This window comes from Boleophthalmus pectinirostris, unplaced genomic scaffold, assembly GCF_026225935.1.
Source record: "Boleophthalmus pectinirostris isolate CB_2022bp ecotype Guang Dong unplaced genomic scaffold, ASM2622593v1 HiC_scaffold_18, whole genome shotgun sequence".
In the NCBI taxonomy this organism is placed as follows: domain Eukaryota; kingdom Metazoa; phylum Chordata; class Actinopteri; order Gobiiformes; family Gobiidae; genus Boleophthalmus; species Boleophthalmus pectinirostris.
Window position 1 is genome coordinate 8,863,932 of NW_026571133.1, and position 23,797 is coordinate 8,887,728.

The following is a 23,797-nucleotide window of genomic DNA, read 5'->3' on the forward strand; positions in this document are numbered from 1 at the left end:
TGAATGAAACAAAACACAACTCCAGGTCTGTTTGTGATGAATAAACAGTGTAATATGAACCCGTAAAGAGTTTAGATTTTTTCTTTGTTTCATATAATATTATTTATCTTCATGCAGTTAATATAAAGTGTAGTGTTCATAATATTTTCCTGTGTTTTCAGTTCTCGCAGATGATAAAGCTGTACCACTCTTTGGGCCCAGAGAAGTTCCCTTTAAATGAACAGACCTTCTTCCCCAGCCACGCACAGATGGTGAGTGCAAAACCAAAACAACACCACACCACACAGCATGTCCGCTTTTTATTAACTCTTTATTATAAAAATATAAAACAGAAATTAAGTCGTACATCTCTCTAACCCCTACAACAAAACAGCCCCCCAGATTTCTTTAAGAATTTGACCAAGAGTTTCTGAGCAGAGTATTTACAAAAGAATGAACCACAGAGAAAGACACAGTAATGACACAGATGAAGAAATAGGCCCAATAACAAACCATATATTGTAATTTTTTTATGTTTTGAAGTGTATTTTTACACATTTGCAAATTGTGGGTACACTGTTTTCAATGATTCTGAAATAATTTTGGCTGTTTTGCTTGTAAATGCAACTGTATATTTGTGTTGTTACTAAAATTACTTTCAATGTTTATATTATATTTACCATTACTACATACTGCATATAGCAATAATCAACCGCACAAGCAATTTTAACTCAAATTTTGGACTTCTCCATAGTTTTGGATATTTTAACAAATTATTTATTATTAATTGGGTCAAATTATGCATTCTCATCATTTTTGACCACTACTTTGTATTTTAAATGTGAGTTTTGACCCTCTGAAACAACTTTTATTTAAAATTTCATCTCACAAAGTTATGTTTTAATACTTTGCTGGTGAGTAGTTTTTTGTTTTTTTTTTCCATTTAAAGAAATATTCTCATATAATATTCCCAAATTGACAAGACCAATTAATCCAATCTGTGGCATGTACTGTGTCCTTTATGGAATGAATTGAAGGTACTGCATTGATGGGATAACCATAAAAACAGGTGAAATGAAAATGGATTTAGTTTCAATATTGTTACTTTCATTCATATACAGTATATATTATAATGTCCATTTCAAATAGTTAAATACAAAAAGATTGAATAATATACACTTACAAAATATCTTAATGTGTGAAACCTCTGTAGAGACTGGACGGCTTTCAATGGACGGCAATGCAAAAATTACACTAACATTGGCAGTGCTGTGAAGTTTTTTGTCCTTCATGGAGTACTGTAGCTGATTTTATTTTGTTTTGAACATTTTAAAGGTCCTATATTACGCAAAATGGACTCTTGTGAACTTTAAGCCGTGTTGTAATACCGTTACCGCCTTAAAAAACAACATCTGGAGTTGTTTTGTTTGTTTTCATTCACACGTGTTTGCGAAATCCTGCATTATCAGTCAGTCTGTCTACGTCTCCAAAGCTCAAAATGCTCTGTTCCGCCTTGCGATGTCATCAAGTGGTAGTTTTTAATCTACCTTTTACTTTTTGCGTAGTAGAAATGGGCAATTCCAGAGCGGAAATCATCCAAGTGAATTCTCGTGAAGGTGTGCATGGAGTTTAAAAGCAAACAACGGAGCACTTCCTGTATTGCCACATGACATCACAAGGTGGAACAAGGTGTTTTCTCTTAGAGAGAAGAACCGAGCCTAAATACGCAACGTTAAACGTGTGTGAACGAAACAAAACGCAACGCCAAGTATGTTTTTTTGGCGAGGAAACAACATTATAACACAGATCAGAAAGCAGAGTAATATGGGCTCTTTAAACGTGACAAATCTACGCACCAGTTACAGAGGTTTCAGCCAAGTTATAATATATAGCTTATATTATTTACAGCATAAAATATCATTATCAATGCAGGGGCCTATTGCCTCGCTGCATGCATCTCCATGGTAACAGACAGCAAAGCATTGTCTTCCACTCACACATTCAAAGCTCCCATTGTAAAGACACATGCTACAGTAAATACATGGTAACATTTCTGACACCAATCGAACGCCGTGTCCCGTTGCTTCATAAGGAGATTTAAAGATTCACTGTGTAACTTTTCCGGTAGAGCGTACGCCACTTCGACTCCACGTTGTTGTTTGTTTTTTGTTGAAATGATCTACAGCAGACATGTCAAACTCAGGCAATTTGGCCCGTGAGATCATATATAGTGACATTATTTATTTAAAATGTTGTTATTATTTTATATTATGCTTGTTCTGGATTCAGTGTTTAAGCAAAAATATTATTAAAACATTTATTTTAATAAGAAAAGGTTTAACTTTACAAATCTAGATGAGAAAACATGCAGATGCTGTTGAAATTTTTTTGTTTGACCCTCGACTTAGTCCCAGTTTTTTTTATTTTGGCCCTCTTTGAATTTGAGTTTGACACTTCTGATCAACCGTATGGCATTTAATTTAACTATTTCCATGGAGACGAGCAGGTCACATCATCAGGCCAAGTTACAGGTCAGGTCTGCGGAGAAGTGGACCAGCTCACAATAATAATGCATGTTTTTGCGGCAGTTTTGAAAAATAAAAAACATCCGGATATATTTGTTTAATGCCGCTGCGGAACATCCCAGGCGAAGCGATAACATCACCATGGAGACAAGATATGGGACCCTCCGCCAGAAAAGTTACACAGTGCACCTTTATCGACTGTTGGCACTATATTTTGTCCACAGTAAAATCATTTGTATTGCATTTTATATATATATGTTGTAGTTATACTATCTGAGTACTTTGCTCTTGCCTTTCACCCAAACTGCAGTTTCTAGTGGTAGTTTGGTTTTGAAAATTACATTATCATCATAGTGCATGTGTTTTTATATGTACTTTTTGAGGCTGTTTTAAGGTTTACTATTATTTAAGAACAGTGTTGCGGTTTTTCCATGTTATGCTGCTGTCAAATAGTAGATACTTTAAATGCATATGACCGGTTTATTAAGACAAAGTCAAATTACTATTAGTTATTATGTTGTATTTCAGATTTCACAAAAGAATCTTGCTTAGTTGTTCTGTATTTTGACAATTTTGGTGATGTTTAACTTTTTTCTTTCATATAAATATTAGGGGTGTAACGATATTCAAGTCTCACGATACGATATCGTCACTGTATGAACCTCACGGTACGATATTTATTGCGATATCATGGGAAAGCTCATGATATGGTGGGGAGGCTCATGATTAGGGATGTAACAATATCCAAATCTCATACGATATTTTCACGATATACATCTCACAGTACAATATTTGTTAAAACTGTTAATATGCGACTTTATCTAAAAATGCCTTGACAAGACTTAATCCAAAGATCTAAGACTTAAAATTGATTAGAAATTTTATTTCTTCTTGTAGTCTACACTGAAATGGAGCAAAGGATCATGGTCTATGTAGTTCCCTCTGTCTTTTGCTGCATCGTAACTCTTAATTTAAGCAAAGAGACTTGTAATTCGATATATTGAGACGGTCCACGATATTATTGTGATATCACGATATTTCGGTTATCGTTACATCCCTACCTGCATTTTTTGGATGGAACCACTACTTTCTGTAATTCTCAACTTTCCTTTTTAACTTTTCTACACAAACTGAAACTGGTATAAATCTATGAAGTAAGAATTAGAAATACATGAAAACCAGGCATATGCATTTGTAAGTTTGTCTCTCCAAGGCCGTAATTATAAGTTAAATGATTGATTTTTATAATGTTGCTGGTACCTTTTTGATATTGCTGTAGACTGAAGCTGTATACAGAATCAGGAAGTACTTACTAGTAATTGTTATGTTGTCAAAAAGTGGTTTGGATCACTATTCAAATGCATATAGTTCATTGTACTAGCTAGCTTATTCTCCATACATGCCAATTACAGAGCAGCAGACATTTTATATACTATACTATACTTTCCCATTCATACAAAGTCCCATAATACTTTATCTGTCACAAAAGGGCAAAAATACTGATTTTCGAGATTTGGCGAAAGTTATTTGAACAATATTATAATGTTTTGAATGTTCAGAAGTGCTATTTAACAGGCACTGTCATGATTGGTGCGTTATTTTTCCTTTGTGCCCAGTCAAAGGATACTCACATACAGCGAGTAAAGTAGTCCAGTAATACTCTTTTTTTTTTTAAGTTTTGGGGGTTAGGGTTTGGGGAGGTGGCAGTGGATCGTGGTGCGTTCAAGCTCGCGGTGCGTTCAGGTTCACGGGTCGGTGGCGTTGATGGTGGTTTTGTCGCGGGAGGTCATGCCCCGGTACCAGCTGCAGTAGCCCTCCTTTTGCTGGATGCAGGCGTAGTGTCTCGACTGGTAACCCGGGTAACCGAAATGGGACAGCATGTCAGTCCAAAGGCATTCGTTCTTGGATGTGACGAAGCAGGGAAGGTAGTGGCACGGTTTGATCTGCGGAGAGACACAGAAAAAAAGAGCAAAATTAATAGGGGTGTAACGATATCCAAGTCTCACGATACAATATCGTCATGATATGAACCTTACGGTACGATATTTACTGCGATGTTCTGGGAAAGCTTATGATATGGTGGGGGGCTCATGATGTAACAATATACAGATCTCACGGTACGATATTTGAGGCTTAATATATTACATTACGTATGTCACAACCAAAGAGCAGCGACTGGGTAAATAAAAAATGTATCCACCCACCGTGGATTATTGAGCGAATAAATTCTAATGCTGCGAGATCAGACGGTTTCTACATAGTGAAACCGACTGACAAATCAGGCTACAGTAACTCTTAATTTAAGCAAAGAGACTTGTAATTCGATATATTGTGATGGTCAACGATATTATTGTGAGAACTTTGATGATACGATATCACGATATTTCAGTTATTGTTACATCTCTAAAAATTAAGCAAACTTAATGGTTCTATATTAAACAAAACTTGTGTGATCTTTAAATCATGTTATAATGATCCTCAATAATAATCCTCAAAAACATACCATTCACACATGTTTCAGTAACCCTTAATCATTAGTCTGTCTACATCTTCAAAGCTGAAAATGCTCTGTCCCACCTTGTGATGTCATGAAATGGTAGTTTCCAATTTAATTGCTACCTTTTTACTTTTATTTCAGTAGAGATTCCAGGTCCGAAATTATCCAAATGGGTCTGATGAAGATGTAGGAACTTTAAAAACACAATTGAGCACCACATGACATCGCAAGGTGTTGTCATGAGTGTTGAGTGGGAAACAATGGCAGTGAGTATTTTCTGTTTGAGAGAACTCAGCATAAATATCATGTGTGAATGAAACAAAACACAACTCCAGGTCTGTTTGTGATGACGAAACAACATTTAAACCGAATGGTAAAGACGACATCATTATAATCTATGACACAAACCAATATTATTTTACTTTTTTATTTTAAATCACAATAGATCTTGATATAACAACTTAATGGATATCTTTTAGGAATAGCCTGACATTTTGCAAGCAAAGCAATCATCACGTTTTGCTGGTTGTGAGGCTATTCTAGTCTTGGTTTAGTCCTGATTTAGGTCTGAGGTCAGTTCCAGTATTTGATGTGGTGTTTGTGGATTGTGATTGCAGCCTTAAATACACTGATTCATCTACACATGCATGACAATTAGCAGTGTGAAGAAGCCAGAAGGAAAACCTAAAACTATAAACTATAACTGTGCTACAACGCTATAATTTAAGGGCCCATATTACACTATTCCCTGAAACAAAAGACAACTCCAGGTATGCTTTTTGAGGAGGTAACACCATTATAACATGGTTTAAAGCTCACAAAAGTCAGTTTTGCATGATATTTTTTTATACAGAAAACTGCTCCAAGCTAGAATGATCTTGCGTGCATAAACGTGTATTGAATATTTGCATTTGTGTCTTTGTTTCTTCTTCTAAGATTCGTCACTCCGCGTTTGAAATTTTCTCGATTTGATAAAATAGGTCACATCTTTCTACAATGACGGATACATCTCAGCTCTCGTCTTCGTGATTACTTGAATTTAATCTGTCACCGCCAACGTCACCCCAAGTATCAAGCATCAAAAGATAATTTCTGTCTTTTTTCCTCGTATATTTCGGTGCGTCATTGCCACAGGTGCTCGCACAAAACACCGCTCGGGGCTGAATGTGACTGAAGCTTTATATAATCAGTTATAGAGGTGATGAGCGGAAAGCCTTCGTGACAGAAAAATCTCCAAAAGTGCTCGAAAAAGAAATATGAGAGCAACACTTTCCTGTATGTGAATGAGTTGGTAAATTGAATTAGTTTTGTCCTACGCGGTTCACAAAACTTGCGGTTTGAAGTGTTTTTAATGACGTGCGGATAATAATATTCCAGTGGCACGCTTCCTGCTTCTCTATGGTAAATGATTCTCAGCGAAGGAATGCGGAGGACCGAGGGAGAGTTTAATCAGTGTGAAAGTGCAAAGTGCAGAGGAGGGAGGTAAGAAGGTTAAAGGTGCACTGAGTAACTTTTCTGGGGTTGGGTGTGCCGCCTGTGTCAGTGGGGATATCGCTTTGCCTGCGCAGTACGACTTTAAACTTCATCTATATCGTTTATTCCTTTACAGCTGATTTTAGTCTTGAATAAATGCCTTGAAAAACCTGCATGCTGTCTCTCCCTCTCCACAGATCTAACCTGTAACTTGTCCTGGTGGAGTCGTCAGCTTGCCTCCATGGACATACAGTAGCTGTAATATAAACCTCCAATATAAATGACAGTAGTAGTAGTAGTAGTAGTAGTAGTAGTAGTAGTAGTAGTAGTAGTAGTAGTAGTAGTAGTAGTAGTAGTAGTTAATCAGTGAGGCTTCTGTTTTGCTGCTAGTAATACCTGTGGCATTAGTGGAAGCTGTAGTAGTAGTAGCAGTAGCAGCAGCAGTAGTAGTAGTAGTAGCAGTAGTAGTATTGGCTCTTGATTCTGTAAATGGAGTAACTTTAGACACATTTTCTTGGTATTAATCACTAGAATCACACTATTTTCTCAGTGTGATTATTTACATCTTGTTTTGCTTTAGTTGTCGAAATAGTAGTAGCAATAGTAGTAGTAGTAGTAGTAGTAGCAATTGTCATAGTAGTGGTAGTGGTTTTAGCAATAGTACTTGTTGTAGAAGTAGTAGAAATGGCAGTAGTAGTGGTATTAGTAGTAGTAGCAATAGTAGTAGTAGTAGTAGCATTAGAAGTAGTAGTAGTAGCAGCATCAGTAGTAGTAGTAGCATTAGAAGTAGTAGTAGTAGTAGTAGTTAGAAGTAGTAGTAACAGTAGCAGCATCAGTAGTAGTAGCAGCATCAGGAGTAGTAGTAGCAATAATAGTAGTATTAGAAGTAGTAGCAGTAGTAGCAGCAGTCGCAGTAGTAGTAGTAGTAGTCATAGTAGTAGTAGCAGAAGTAGCAGCAGTAATAGAAGCAGTAGTAGTAGTAGTAGTTGTAATGATTAATTTTACTCCCCTTGGATCATTTCGTACCTTTTCTTGCAATCGGTCGCTATGGAAACGGGTCCAAACCACCTGCTTCTTCCATCTTTCCTCCATGTGATTATTTACACCTTGTTTTGCTCACTCCCCTCCTCACTCTCCTCTCTACGGACGCCTCGGGACCACTAAACCCCCCACCCCCCCGACTCCCCTCTCCTCCTCGCCTCCTCGCCGTGTACAGTGGCCGGCCTGCGCTGGGACCACGTGCTCGTTCTGCTAATCCACTTACTGTGAAGAGGCCAGCGGAGCGGCAGATGCGCGTACAGTAGGGCCCTCACAGCCCAGTCAGCAGCTGCTCGTCTGGGGCTCATAAAACCGGGAATGAAGACGTGAGCGACTCCCCTAACGTAATCTGATAATGTCTCACCAATGTGGCCAACTTTAATGGGCCGAAAAATCCTCCAGACCCCGGGCCAAGTCTCGGAACGGAAAATATGTCAATTTGTTTTTGAGATTTGAGAAAAACGTTACGCGCTAATGGTGTGATTTCATTAGGAGAAAAACGTCCGGGGAATTGTAAGATATTGAATGGGCATTTTTGGTTCTGGATTGTATATTGGAATTTTGGCAATGATCCTCAGAATGAACAATAATTGGGCAGCTTTTCTTGTCAATGTGAGAAATCTTAGATACAGAAAACAGATGAATAGCTGCACTGCAAATTTACACTTAAATACGCTTATTTTAGTACATAATGACTTGAAATTATTGTGTAAAGCTTGATAAAACACAACTTTTCTTCATTAATTTGTCTGGAATGTTTCACAGTATGACATTAAACCGTTCTATCTTCATGGAGACCAAACCAGACCAAGTTACAGGTCAGATCTGTGGAGAATCAGCCTCGCTCACAGTCAGAATGCCTGTTTTTCAAGGTATTTTTGAGCTTTAAAACCACCTGAAACTGAATAAATGTAAGGTAGAGCTGTTTAATGTCATACTGTGGAATGTTCCAGAAAAGTTACACAATGCACCTTCATGACTTTGATTACTCACAATCAAAACGCAAAGCAAAAACGATCTGATGTTAAAATTGTTCAGTACTTGAACTCTCTCCTCTAACAGCTCTGCTCTGTCCCTATGTGGCCCCTCTAATACACTCTGGCAGCAGCAGTAGTAGCAGTATAACAGTATATAGCACTGTTTCCCAATTTTTATTTTTTTCTGGAACCCATATTTTAAAAGTCACGAACCTTTGCGACCCCAGTCAATAGACATTATTCATAAATCACAAAATAAAGGTAGATTTGACCATTATTAAACAGGATGTTTTATTGTTGACTGAAATTAATATTACTCAAGTTTTAAACTATGAAAAACACTAATTGAACCAGCAATAAAAGGATCCATAAGTCGCCTATTTGAACATTAAATGTAGCCCATTTCTTTTTTTTTTCAACATTCGATTGAACTAGCAATATTGGAACAAAATAGTCAATAAAATAATTACAAAAAGATTAGAACTTATACAAAACGTCTTAACATTTCAACCTACAGGAAGATCAGGATGAGGTGACCCAAAAAAAAATCTCTTGGGAAACAATGGTATATAGTAGTAAGTTGTAATAGTTGCAGTAGTAGTAGTGGTTGTAGTTGTTTTAGATGGAGATGGGTAATGTTTATACAGTATAAGCCCCTCTGGTTGCAGGTGTAGTAGCGGTATAGCAGTATATTTTAGCTGGTCATAGTAATGGTAGTAGCTGTTGTTTTAGATAGTTGTAGTAGTAGTCTTGGATAGTTGTAGTAACAGTAGTAATATTAGTTTTTATTATGATTTTAATGTATTTCTTATTCTGTAAAGCACTATGAATTACTTTGTGTATGAATTGTGCTATACAAATAAACTTGCCTTGCCTGGCCTTAGTTGGAGTCAAGTCATTTTCATTTTTCATTTAACACCATAAGAAATACATCAAGTTAATTCTTCCCGTGCTTCCATCCCAGTATTACACAACAAAATGAATGAATAATGAATAATGAATGAATTATAACTTGTTGTAACTGTATTCTGAGGAAGTTTCTGGGGAGTTTCCTTTTTAACAAGACTTCCATAGAACTGTACGAACTATTCTAAATGTTTGTATATGTTTTGTAAAATAAACAAACACAGTTAAAGCCACATAGTGAAAGTTGCAGTAGTAGCATTGGGCTGTTGTAGTAGTAGTGGAAGTAGTAGTATTGTATAGTTTTTTAGTACTCACCCTGCAGTTGCATCCCAGCTGGTAGCGGTGGTTGATTCCTTTCTTCTGTGCCAGAGACAGTCTCTCCATCTCTCGTTGAAGTTACACAGTCCAGTGTAGATTTTTCCGTCGTACACACGTCCTGATGAGAAACATAACAAGACCACGGTCAAACTTTGGTTCATAACAAGAATGTTTCAATAATGGTCGAGAAAAACCCACGTTGTTGAGTAAATGCAAGATGGATTCGTTTAAAAGCTACACCGGGACATTCCAGGACGAGCTTTCCAGGACGAGCTTTGCCTAGAATATTCCACAGTATGGCATTAAACGTCACTCACAGTAGGAGTGCATGTATTTTCAAGGTACTACTGAGCAATATAAACAGCTCAAAGGCAATAAATACTATAGATATGTTTAATGCCATACTGTGGAATATTTCAAGTCAAGTTCCAGTTTATATTTTTATTCTCTGCTGTTTCTGATGTGTGATTTCGTAATCCTTCTCACATTGTAAACAAAACTCCTGGTAACCTTATCTGTTTATCAGCTGTAAGACAACCTGACAGGGTGAACCCCAATATTATCACACTGTCCTATTTGTGAGTGAAGGTCGGCAGGGGCTATTCTTAGCATTACCCCACTCTGAGCTAACCCGCTCAGACAGGTGCATCGTGGGAACTCTCTAGCATTACCCACACATCACAAATTGTCACTACACGCTGTGGATTCAATCTCGTGTTTGGTCCTGTAAGAATTGTGTCTCGTCCAGTGGTGGAATGGTTTAATTTTGTTACTTTTCTCCATGGAGATGTTATTGCTTTGTGTAATGTTTCACAGTATGGCATTAAATCATTGTCAAGCTTCATGGAGACCAAACCAGACCAAGTTACAGGTCAGATTTGTGGAGAGGCAACCCCGCTCACAGTCACAATGCCTGTTTTTCTAGGTATTTTTGAGCTTAAAACCACAATGTGTTTAATGTCATACTGGGGAACATTACAGGCAAAGCAATGACATCTCCATAGAAACGAACAGGTCACCTACACCCAACCAAAAAGTTGCACCTTTAAGTGAAAGTACAAATGCTAGAGCAAAAAAATACTCAAGTGAAAGTATCACATGAAAAAATCTACTTCAGTAAAAGTATGAAAGTACCTGTTTAAAAATTTAGGCTGCTTAAAAAGTAAAAAGTAAGATCCAACAAAGCATCAAATATATTGATTTTTATAAAGATTTTTGCAGAATTTAGTTCAACTGGACTGGACAACTTGGACTTTTTGTAGCTGTTTTTATTTGTATATTTTTGTTTGCTCAAATTATAAGTGTGTTAAAAATAAATCCTCAGCCTCTTCAGTAGGTCTCAAACAATAATAAAAAAGGCTTTTACTTTTCAGTTCTGTTTAATAAAGCTGTGGAGTAGAAAGTACAGATACATACTCTCAAATATAGTGAAATAAATGTAAAAAGTATCCATTATTGTTATCATTCCCCCACTCTGAGCTAACCCAAAGCAGACTGGTGCATCGTGGGAACTCGCCGGCATTCTCCACACATCACAAATTGTCACTGTACGTTGTCCTGGTGGTGCGGGGGTTTGGCAGCTCTTAACCATGTCCCACACGCTCTGGGATCACCGGAGCTCCTCTCGCCGATTACACGGTGATGAGTGGAGGACAGGCTCTCAAAATACTAACAGGGCGGACTACTGCTGGGTTTCAGACGATGTCACGACAGTCTATAGGCCGATATTGTTTATACAGATGGGAATATTCTTCAACTGCAGATTTTTGTTGTAATATAGTGTGGTCTTGGGTTTAGTTGGTAATAGAAATGATCAAGTTCCATATTTGGGACTTTACCTTTCTGATAATTCATCCAAAGTACAATGATTGGTGATTGATTGATTGATTTCGGTCATAGGTATATTCTGACATTATTTCAAATACTTAACACACACTGTCCGAAAAGGTGTAGGCTGAAGCTTAAGGTTATTATGCCTACCCTTTATTCCTTTATCAGAGCATCATCTTGACACCCGTTTATCTTCATAAAGCAAGAGGAAACAAACAAATCAGTAACAGTACAACAAAGTACTACAGCACAAACTAAGTATCATCATTCATGTCCATGCCCAGAGTTAAACATTTAAACTTCTTATAAAATACGAGAGAGTGGTGCACAGTTTTAGGTTTTCTGTACTGTTGTTCTAGAGCTCCACCCCTTTAACGGATGTACAAAATTTCATAATGTTTGTTCTGATTTTCCTTTTGATAAACATGGCCCTACCTCCTACCTCTCTCATATTGGCTATTTCGGATTTTGAACATATTCTGTAATTATTTTGACAAGGCATCTTGCTGCCCATCTGGGAATATATCATCGCTTTTAGAATCTGAAAACCACCAATATGTGGGCCGGTGGTTTATGCCCATCATAGGTTTATGTGTTGTTCAAATTGTTCAAAAATGCTGTTTTAATATTGTATAAAATCACATCATAAGAATGTAATGTAATAGACATGTTTGCAAAGTGCTCAAAAACAAATTTAATATTTTCCCTGTTGAATATTTGGCAGGTACATAGTTTGGCTTCATACAAGTTTTACATTAGGCCAACGGCGTATTGCTGCTATATGCATTAAACAATACATCCTGTTTGTAAAGGCTGTGGATTCATTTTACTGGGTTTGCCATGCACCTGCTTTCCTCAATTTGAAATATTATTTCTCTGCCTGAAATGTTCCACAGTATACATTTAACAGCTCTCTTAAATTACAGTTAGTTTTATAACATTTGACAGCTCCACCAGAAAAGTTACGCAGTGCACCAGAGTTGTTAATTTTGCCCTTTTATGTACTTTAACTTCTTGGGTTCTTTTTAAAGACAATACAGTAAAGTGTATTTACCTTGTTGACATGTTTCGGTTGCTGCTGCTGCTGCCATCTTCAGAACTGTCAGTGTTGGTGGTGACGTGTCGTATATCAGATGTTGTTACTTCCTGTTGGCGTGGTCAGCCTGATGGACCTGCAGGTCGCTCAGACTCCCGCCGCCCGATGTTCTCTGGAGGAGGGTGTCTCAGGTGTATGAAAGGAGGATCTCTCCATCATCACGGTTAAACCTGTCCATGCCTCGTTTCCTGATTTCCCTCCCTGATCCAGCGTTTGAACTTGTTCTTTTCCGATCCAATGACCCGAGCCCCGTTGGACCAAGACTGTGATGACAGAGCGTTCCTCCTTTCACACACCTGGGACACCCTCCTCCAGAGAACACCGGGCGACGGGAGGCGTGGTGAGTCTGAGCGACCTGCAGGTCCATCAGGCTGACCACGCCAACAGGAAGTAACAACATCTGATATACGACACGTCACCACCAACACTGACAGTTCTGAAGATGGCAGCAGCTTGCAGCCGAAACATGTCAACAAGGTAAATACACTAGAGCGCTGCACTCCTGCGGGGAGACTGTGGGACCCATTCTGAAAGCTTATTGCAGGCACGGTGTGATGATAAACTGCAGTCCCGCAAACTAAACACGAGTGTAAAGTAAAATATACAAATGATTAATATAAGTGTATTATACATAATTTGTGCTGGAGATTTTATTTGGCATTAATAAAAACATTTTAAGCAGCCTAAATTTGCAGATGTGGTCAAATTTCGCGCACATTTTAGACAATTCCTTTCCACTTCTCTGTGTTTGATCTTGCAGGATTTGCAGGCGGGAAATCCAAAATTTTTTGATACGGGCAAGAGTGGGAAAGAAAATTACAATTCTTTGTGCGTGCAGGCGGGAGCGGGATTGAAAATTCTGTCCCGTGCAGACCTCTAATGTACTGTATTTAAAAAAGAACCCAAGAAGTTAAATTACACAGTCTTACCATATTTTGAACACGATATTTGACATGTTTGGTATTGTTGTTATTGTTTTATTGTTGTTGTCACTGTTAAACATGACCAGAACACACCAGGTCTGACCAGAGCAGCGCAGACATGAAGGCTGTGAGTCTGTAATCCTCCGTCAGGTCCTGTTATACCGTCGCCTTTAAACGCTTCACTTATTATAGAACGTCCTGGGACACCGAGCGAGACGTCAGTGATGTCACCTGCGCCCGGGCATTGTAAACATACCCGCCGTCGCTAGGATACGGGCGCCGTGTCCACTTGCGTTACACGAGGGGTGGGTGGGGGGGCTTGGCTAACGCAGACACCAAAGTCAACCACTCCACCGTTTGGAAATAGCAACTCGTAAAATGCCTCCGATGGCGCTAGCAAGCTTCCTGCTAATTACAACTTGTGAGAATGAGAGAAGTGATTTTTGCCTCCGCTGGGCCATGGGAACGGTGAGGGAATGGAGGGAGGAGAAAGAGAAGGAGAGAGGGAGAGAAAGTGGATTTGCCTTTGCGCGTTTGTGAAAGGGGAGGTTATAAATAAGTGGGAATGTTTGTGTCACAGGACAAACGAAAAAGTCCTTGGGGAGGAGAGAGGGAAGGAGGGAGAGAAAGAGAGAGCGAGAGAAAGAGGGTGAGAGGGGGTAGGAGAAAAAAAAAAGGAGTGAGAGACAAATTGAAAGAGAAGCAGAGAGAAAGAGAATGGATTAGTGCGAGAGAGGAAGAAAAGGGAATGAGAAAGGAATAGAGAGAGAGCAAAGGAAGGAAAATGAAAAAGAAAGGGAGGAAGAAGAAGAAAAAGGTTAAGGAGTGTGTGATAGAAAGAGAAAGTGAAAGAAAGTGAAGAGATGTGGGAGAGAGAAGAGGAGTGTGTTGTGTGAGAGACTGAGATGATAACATAAGAGGAGAAGAGGAGGGAAGATAGAGAGAAAAGGATAAGGAGGTATAGAGCGATAGAAGAGGGAGTGTGAAAGAGAGAGAGACTGTCAGACTGAGAGAACGAATGATGGCTAGGGAGAGAGAAAGGACAGGCAGAGTCAGAAAGAAAGGAAGCAGAATGCAGGGAGAGAAAGTGGAGTGAGAAAGGGAGAGAGAAAGTTAGACAAGGAGAGGATGAGAAAGATCAAGAGAGATAGAGAGAAGAGAGAGAGTAATACAGAGAGGGAGAGGAGGGAGAGCAAGAGAGGGAAAATAAGAGAAGGAGAGGAGAAAGAGGGAAAGAGAGGGACAGAACGAGAGTAAGAGGAAAAAAGGAGGGGAGGAGAGAGAGAGAGAGAGGAGGGAGAACAAAAGAGGGAGAGGAAAAAGAGAAGGAGAGGAGGGAGAGAAGAGAGTGTAAGAGAGAGAAAAAAGGAAGGGAGAAGAGAGGTAGAGGAGAAGAGAAAAAGAAGAGGGAGAGCAAGAGAGAAAGGAAGCGAAGGAGAGGAGGGAGAGAAGAGAGAATAAGAGAGCGAAAAGGAGGGGAGAAGAGGGAAGGAGAGCAAGAGCGGGAAAGTAAGAGAAGGAGAGGAGAAAGAAGGAAAGAGAGGGAGGGAAGAGAGAGAGAAAAGGAGGGGAGACGAGAGAACGGGAGGGAGAGGAGAAGAGAAAGAGAGGAGAACAAGAGAGGGAAAGAGAAGGAGAGGAGAAAGGAAAAGAGAGGGAGAGAAGACAGCAAGAGAGGGAGGGAGAAGACGGAGAGAAAGAGAGAGACAGAGCAAACAGCCTTTTATGTGCAGCTCCAGATTCCACGGTGAGGAAATGTGTATTTGCTTTGGTCTCTGTAGAAACTTGTTTGTGACGATTACATAAGAATGAAGTGAAGAGTGCAGGATTTTTTTTAACTCACTGTTTATTAAAAAAGGAAGACATGTTCTCACTACATGGTCATGTGGCCTATTACTAACACTGGCATGAGTGAGTGTTGAGTGTTCCCCAGGCCCATGAAACATCACTGTGGACTTTCTCATTTGAAAATGTCTGCATTGTGAGGCCTGTTTGTTAAATTTGTAATTGACTATTTATAAAAGACAGACATGATGTTATGTAATGTTGTTTTACCTTAAGATTATAACTAAAGCTGTATTGGCTTAAGGGGACAGTCTGGAATTTTGGACACAGGACCTCATTTCCTAGTGATCCAGAGTGTTGGAGACGTGTGGAGATACTTTTTAAAATATTCCATCCAGTCCTTGTATTTGCAGAGGTCACTGGTGCTAGGCTAGTGCATGTCAATGGCCATAGTTATTCTGCCACTAAAAACAGTCTTACCCACTCCACAAAACACCCAAAGCAAAACAATTAAAATGCCAGACTGTCGATGTAAATGCCTGTGTTGATAGAATAATTTTAGAAGTAAAACCAACCTTGCATTTGAAGAATTTATGTCAGAGCAGTGGCGGACTAATATCACCTAGCATCTGTCTTACCGGCAAAGTAAAATTCCGCTGCTGCTGAGAAAATAGTCCCTCAACATGCGCCAATTCACGCGGTGCAAGGTGAGTTTTATTTCAAACATTATTTTATCAACACAGACATTTACATGGACAGTCTGGTGTAATAATTGTTTTGTTTCAGGTGTTTTTTGGAGTGGGTAAGACTGTTTTTAGTGGCAGGATAACTATGGCCATTGACATGCACTAGCCTAGCACCAACGACCTCTGCAAATACAAGGACTGGATGGAATATAAAAAAAAAAAAAGTGTCTCCACACGTCTCCAACACTCTGGATCACTAGGAAATGACTCTATGTCTAAAATTCCAGACTGTCCCTTAAAATCCCCAGCAGATATAGGCAGGACAATAGACAATCAAGGACAAATGGGTCTTTTATCTTTAGCCTCAGGGTTTTAGGGGCTCAAGATTGGACCCTCTTCCATTTAATTTATATTACACGGGGGCCATGTGTGGCTTTTTGCCCTGGGACCCCAAATTTCTGTTGACGGTCCTGGATATAAGTTATATATTTTGGCGAAAATTGGCAAAATCAGCACTACATATCGGCCCAAAAATATCGGTAAAGCGTTTCTGCGATCATTTTCTCTGGATTCTAGAGTCAACAATTTGTATAAGCCATGCCATTGTGTCCTTGGGCAAAACACTTGACCCACTGATCATGATGTGAGTATTTTTACTTTTAAACACTAACAAACTTGATTTAAGAGATAGTTTTATACTTTATAGTCAGTAGTCGTGGTCTTTACCTGTGATGATACTGGTATTTGTTGATGTCAAACTTGACTCCACACAAACTCTCTGAGGCGTCTGTGTAAATGTGCTGCACGTGCTGGACCTTTTCAAAGCCTTTGTACATCTGAAACACATGAAGCAGAAAAAAAAGAGTTAAAAATATGCACTGTCGAAGGGTCAAAAAAAGCACAACGATAAGAACTTTGCACATTGAGGATTTCCGAGAAGAGGCAGAAGGCAATTTGTGTTCACGGATACAAGAATGGACCAGCTGAAAGAAGTTGGTGCAAGTTTGTGTTTTGTCAGAGATTCACTTTTGGTAAGAATCCCACGTAAAGCTTTTTTTAAATAAGAGCTTAATACGCAATAATACACTGGCAATATATATGTTCACACTTGTCCTGGTTTGATACTGATGTGATTTGGATTAGTTCTGGTCTAGCCCTGGTTTAGTTCCAGGTTGAGTCCCAATTTTTATAGTGTGGGTGTGTTTTTATCACATTGTAGGGATCCAAATCTGAATGTACAGTACCTATATGGGACCAGCCGCTCTTATTTGGGGTCTCCATGGCGTAAATGTTTTATTATTAGATAAACAACTGTGAAAATATGAGTTAAAAATGGCTATGATTAGGGTTTAGGCTAGGCAAGTGACTCATAACATGTTTAATTTGTGCAGTGAGTTTTAAAGCTGTACTGTGTAACTTTTTGGTTGGGGGTCCTTCACCGTCATTGCTCTGCCTGGAATGTTCCCCTGTATTATATTAAACAGCTCTGCCTTACATTTATTCAATTGTATGTGGTTTTATAGCTCAGAAAAGGGTTGCCTGTCCAGAGATCTGACCTGTAACTTGGTCTGGTTTGGTCTCCATGAAGATAGAAGGGTTTAATACCATACTGTGTAACATTCCAGACAAAGTAATATTATCTCCATGGAAGAAAGCGTTTGACGGACTCTTCACTAGAAAAGTTACACAATGCACCTTTAATGTTTTGAAATCTTTAGACCTGGGCTCACGTCACTGTTTTTGTCCCTGAGAAACATTGCATTTCTTTCAGTTTGGCTAATTTATTTGTCCAGCCACAACAGGAAATCCCTGTTTAGACGAGAATCTCCGAGAACAAACTGTTACTTAAGAGCGAATCGGTGCACCACTCTGGAACTTTCTCGTAGGAGCTGTAGTTGTAATTCAGAGACACTTGACCTCATTGGCCGGAAATGTAAACCAGGATATGGACGACATAAATCAAAATAAACTATTTATATCAACCTACTACGAGCCTAGAATGCACCGTGCGCTTTCTTATAATGAAGATTACAAAGCTTGTGAAGCCTCTTCACAAAGAGAATTATTGTATTTTTGAGCAATAAATGAATAAATGTTAGATAGTTGTGTTTAATGTTATATCATGGAACAAGGCAAAGCAATAATATCTCCATGTGGACAACCAGGTGACTAGCCTGATTTATCAGCTGGTTTCACTTCGTGGAAACCGTCTGATCTCGCAGCATTAGGATTCATTCACTCAATGGTAGACTGGTACTTTTTTTATTTATTTAACCAATCGCTGCTATTTGCATCGCTGCAAATCCTGTTGGAAGGAGGACAATAACATCTTTCCCCTTGATAAAATTCACCAAACGTTCTCTTTGTTCTGGCTTAAATCCTTGATCTCGGGAATCATTGCCAACAGGATGTACGGCTTTGTCTACATCCATCTCGACCGCTTTGTTTACTGTTGTGCTGTACCACAAAAGGGACCCAGACAGGTGCTTGAGTTTGACATCATGGCTTCACAGCTCTTCGCTGATTGGCCAGTGCGTGGTCTACAACTTCGGGGTTCTTGCAAACTGTCTAGTGTATTCTGATTCCTGACCTAGTCCGCTGGAGAGAAATGAAACTGAGCGGAGGCACTAGGTGGCGCCAGCCTGGCTACCAGGTGACAGACACTCCATTGTTGCGCAATGCACCTTGAATTTTATTGTTAAGATGTTAAAAAGTTAAGATGACTTGGATTAAAAAAGTTTTATCATGATTTGAGTAAATTTCACTTGACAAGTAAAATTATCTGCCAGTGGAATAAGACTTTTTGTACTTTTTGTACAAAATCGAATTATTGAATTAAGAAAAACACACTTGTTCCATTGGTAGATACTTTTGCTTGTCAAGTTGAATCTACTCAAATAAAATAAAATATTCTTAATTTAAGTCATTTTAACTTACCTAGATATTGTTTTTTTCCAGTGAAGGTAGTTGCTGAAAACTACTACATGACATCACAAGGTGGAACAGTGTATTTTGATATTTGAAGATGTGTAATATAGGACCTTTAAACTGATTTTGGTATTAAATATTGGTATACTTCTCTGCTTTCCAAAAATGCAGGTGTCTTTATATTTGCAATGATAAAACATCCCATACTGAATCTATACCTTTCACTCAGACCTATAGAAAGCTGTGTTCCTATAGGCGCGCTAAATTTGTCCACTTTAAAAAGCTAAAAAGATAAGCCTGTAATGTGTTAAAATCTCCCATCTGGTTCAATTCTCTTCACACAAACACTGATTGTAGTGGTGCGTGTGAATGGTGTAAACAGTGTGGGATTGAGAGCAGCGCTACAAAAAGCCGGTAAAGCCATAATCCTGAGAGAAAGTCCTGGCTCCTGCGGCCGCTGTCAGCATCTGTCACACATACACACCACGCTCCCTTATGTAACCGCACAGGAAGTCGCACAGAGAAATAGGATGCGGCCCACGGCAACACTACGCTACTGTTCGGATGGGAAAGGGCAGCTGACGAGGCCGAGAACCAGGGAGCAACAAGTCTGTGCTACTGTTTATGTTTCAACCAGAAAGCGGGTCATGAATATACATTTGAATTGAGCTAAAGATGCAGTAAGTAACTTTTCTTGGCTTGTTTCCATGGAGATCTTGTTCCCTCGAAAGCTTTCTAGTATGAATATCTTTATGTGGAGAGTATTTGAGGTGTTTTTAAGCAATAAAAACACAACAAACAGGATAGATAAGTTTAAAGGGCCCATGTTACACAGTATTTTGATCTTATTTCCTCATCAAAAACATACCTGGAGTTTGTTTCATTCACACATTTGGATCTAGAGAAAATGAAATACTCTTTGCAGGGTCAGGGAGATGAATTTAACAGAATATGGTCACCTTTTGTTAGCTTATTTAAAGAAAATATTTAAACTTCTATATAAATCTGAGTTTATATGATGGTCTTTGTAAAATCCACCTTTTCAACTTGTATACTTTGGTGAATTATTATTATTTTTTATCTGTGTGAATGTTCAGTTGCTTTTATTTTTATTATTTCTATCATTTAAATTTGCAATATCTATAATCTATGATAGATAAGGGTCCATCTTGCTTGAAATGCTGTTTAACAGGGATGTAACAATAACTGAAGTATTGTGATATTGTATCGTCAAAGTTCTCACAATAATATCGTGGACCATCACACAATATATCGAATTGCAAGTCTCTTTGCTTAATTTAAGAGTTATGGTGCAGCAATAGCTAAAAAAAAAGAAAAAAAAAAGACAGAACTACATAGACCATGATCCTTTGCTCTGTTTCAATGTAGACTACAAGAAGAAATAACAGTTCTAAGCACTTTTAAGTCTTAGTTCTTTGGATTAAGTCTTGTCAAGGACTGTTAAGAGGAAAAAGTCAGATATTAGCCTCCACAAAATATCACAATAAATATTGTACCGTGAAATGTATATCGTTAAAATATCGTACAGAGAGATTTGGATATTTTTACATCACCAATATCGTACCGTGAGGTTCATACCGTGACGATACTGAGACATGGATATCGTTACACCCCTACTGTTTAACCTTTTTGACCATTCTGATGTCAAAAAGAGGACTGTTACTGTGTATTAAAGGTTAAAAAGCACAATAAAAATGTTTTTAAAAAAGCACTACCGTTCCAGCTTGTGATGTAGACTCCACTAAACTCCACACTTCCAATCTCTACTAAACACTCAAAAATGTGTGAATGAAACAAAACTAAACTCCAGGTATGTTTTTGATGAGCTTATAAGAGTCAATTTCTCATAATATAGCACCTCCCACCCCCAAACAACCCCAAAACACATATCTCACTGTTTTGAGTACATGTTTATTTCACTGTTTTCCACTCACCTTCATCTGTTTGACTGTGTATCTCATGGTTCCAAAAGGCCCATCTCGGAGCAGCTTCTTGCCCACCACTTTGGCTCGGATCACTGCAAAGACAGACATACAGACCGGTCAAATACTGCACCAAATAAAACCAACAAACTCACACAAACCACACTTCTCCAGTATAAAAGTTTGCATCAGGCACCAGGCTCCAGCATTAGCGGCTCAGATAAACGCAGATCAGAACCAGGTTGGCACGGGCGCTAAGCTGTTTATCCGATTTTATGCATTGCTGCCGTTTGCCAATGTGGGTCGTATGAAACGGAAACAGGAAAGATAGAAATTCACATGATGGAAATGCGTAGTTATCTTTGCCCAGAACAGACTTCCTTTTGTACGGGCTGATGTTATCTGCACATATAGGACCCTCATGTAAATGCAGGTGTAATGTACTTATAGGGACCTGTTTGCTCTCACACATGCAGGTGAGGAGATGCAGGTCATGATTACACTCAGTCTCACTCTCATTGTGGTGATATGAACTCAAGCATTCATACAGCAAAGGTATTTTAAGGGGAATATTATAATGTCATTGGAGAATCTTCATAAGAAATATCCAAAATTAAACTGTTAGGAAGCAACCATTTTAGCAGTGACCTCCCCGTTTGTCTCACATGAGGTTTTTAACTATTGTGCATGTTTCTGATACAAAACTGGTCAAATTTTAATTTTTATGGATCAGATACCAGTTCCAAGATATCAGTTTAGTCGATATCCCATTTAGGCCTATACGTTTTTATGATAAGACGATGGACAAAAACATAATATATGTAATATGTTCTGTAGTTACTTTAAATCAGACATGTCAGACTCAGGCTCGGGGGCTAAATTTGGCCCACGATATAATAATATTTGGCCCACAAGATCATATCAAATATGTATTAGAGCTGCCCGCTGGTTACAGATAGACTATAGAGACATTATTTATTTAAAATATTGTTATTATTTTATATTATGCTTGTTCTGGATTCAATGTTTAAGCAAAACTATTATTAAACATTTATTTTAATAAGAAAAAGTTTAACATTGCATATCTCAAAAGAAGAGAAAACATGCTTATGCTGTTTGTTTATGTTATTAGGTTCTTTTTCCAGGTATGAAAACAAACTCTGAAAAAAATAACCTAATAACCAATTATCAGAAGACAAACTGAGCCTCATTGGACTAGTGTGCTGTTTGCATTTAAAGGAAATAAATTGTACAGTCTCTGCCCTAATATCAGTTGATATCGGGTATCGGCAGATACTTAAGTTTCGACATTGATATCGGAACAGAAAAAGCTGCTTCCCTAACCAGACAGCCTGCAGGAAACCCACACAAACACAAGAATAAACTTACAGACATGCACACTAAGGGGTCCCAGGAGTCAAATCTGGAACCTTCTTGCTGTGAGGCTAGAGTACTGACCACCCCCAACACCAGAAAAAAAGTGACATAGTGCATCTTTAATCCACACAGACCACAAAATCATACACTATAATGTTTATACACCACTGTTCACTGTTGGCAGTAAAAATTGACATGACTACTCTATGGAGGTGGACCGACCTAATGTTATAAACCAGCAAACAGCAACTGTTACTTTCACAGATCACTTTGAATAGGCCAAAATCTGCCCATTCACTTCCATAACTTGACCTTAGACTTCACCTATAAACAATAAGTGCATTCGTCCCCCTTCACACTCTTTTTATGGCACCTGCAAAATAAAGTCTGTTTTGTGTTCCTTCTTAAACCTGTCCCCAAAATACAGCCTTCGTTTATTTACACCAAACAAACTGTCGGCGGCGCCTAAAATAACCGTCCTGCCATAACTTTCTATTGACCAAACTCTTAAAGCTTCCTGTTTACCCTCCCCCTGCGTTTGCAACGGGAGACGGGCGGCAAACACAAGGCTAACGGAAGATGCTGCTCTACGCCTCATTTCATCTTCTCTTTTTGTTTAAAAGGAATTTCTCTCTCTTCTTCTTTTTTTTTTCTTTTTTTTGGGGAATGCTCGCTCGCCCCTGAAGAATGCAAGGGGAAATACCACAGCGAGGAGATAACAAACACGGTCGGGGGAGTTGGTGGGGGTAGTTGTGTCTGTGAAAGTGGCAGGTGAACCTCAGACAGGCGCAGGGCAGAGGGCTCCTGTCTGCAGTGTTCGGCGTGATGTGTGAACATAAACAAGCTCGGACCGGGATCGGAAGCTAAAATAACATCGGGGAACAAGATGTGATCACTGATGGAGGTCTGAGGTCTGAAATCTGATGAACTACAACGCATTTTTCTGACTATAATTCTGATTTGTTGTCCAGGATTCCTAATACTCACTTCTTTAATACAATAATTTTTCTTTTTATATTTCACTTATAGTCACCTGAGCTATATTACATTATTTTCTGATCTGTTATAATGTTGTTTCCTCATCACAAACAGACCTGGAGTTGTGTTTTGTTTCACTGACACATGAGTTTTTCTCTTAAACAGAAAATACTTGCACCTTGTCATGTCGTGTGGTAATACAGGAAGGGCTCCACTGTGCTTTTAAACTCCATACACCTTCACTGCAATTAAAACTATAAGCTGTTAACTTGAAAACTGTGGAAAAGAGCATTTTGAGCTTTGGAAATACAACAAGAAACACAACTCCAGGTCTGTTTTAATAAGATACCAACATTATAACATGACATGAAGCTCACAAGAGTCAATTTTGTGTAATATAGAAACTTTAAATAGCAATAAAACATTATATTCACAAGACAAATCGTATCTTAGCGTCAAAGTTCTCACAATAATATCGTGGACCATCACAATATATCGAATTACAAGTCTCTTTGCTTAAATTAAGAGTTATGGTGCA

General features: G+C 38.7%; 2 protein-coding genes across 2 annotated transcripts in view; one reads left to right on the top strand and one right to left on the bottom strand.

Moving 5' to 3' along the window:
• The window catches only part of LOC110168475 (synapsin-3-like), a 186,687-nt gene that overhangs the window by 62,005 nt on the left and 100,885 nt on the right, over positions 1-23,797 (top strand). Inside the window, exon 7 of the mRNA XM_055153304.1 lies at positions 162-251. Coding sequence (XP_055009279.1) covers positions 162-251 — 90 coding nt within the window. The remainder of the gene's footprint in view (positions 1-161; positions 252-23,797) is intronic.
• LOC110168476 (metalloproteinase inhibitor 3) overlaps positions 292-23,797 on the bottom strand; it is a 42,451-nt gene continuing 18,945 nt past the window's right edge. Inside the window, 5 exon segments of the mRNA XM_055153308.1 lie at positions 292-4,447; positions 9,711-9,775; positions 9,778-9,840; positions 16,767-16,869; positions 20,917-20,999. Of these exon segments, the coding sequence (XP_055009283.1) occupies positions 4,250-4,447; positions 9,711-9,775; positions 9,778-9,840; positions 16,767-16,869; positions 20,917-20,999 (512 nt within the window). The 3' untranslated portion in view covers positions 292-4,249.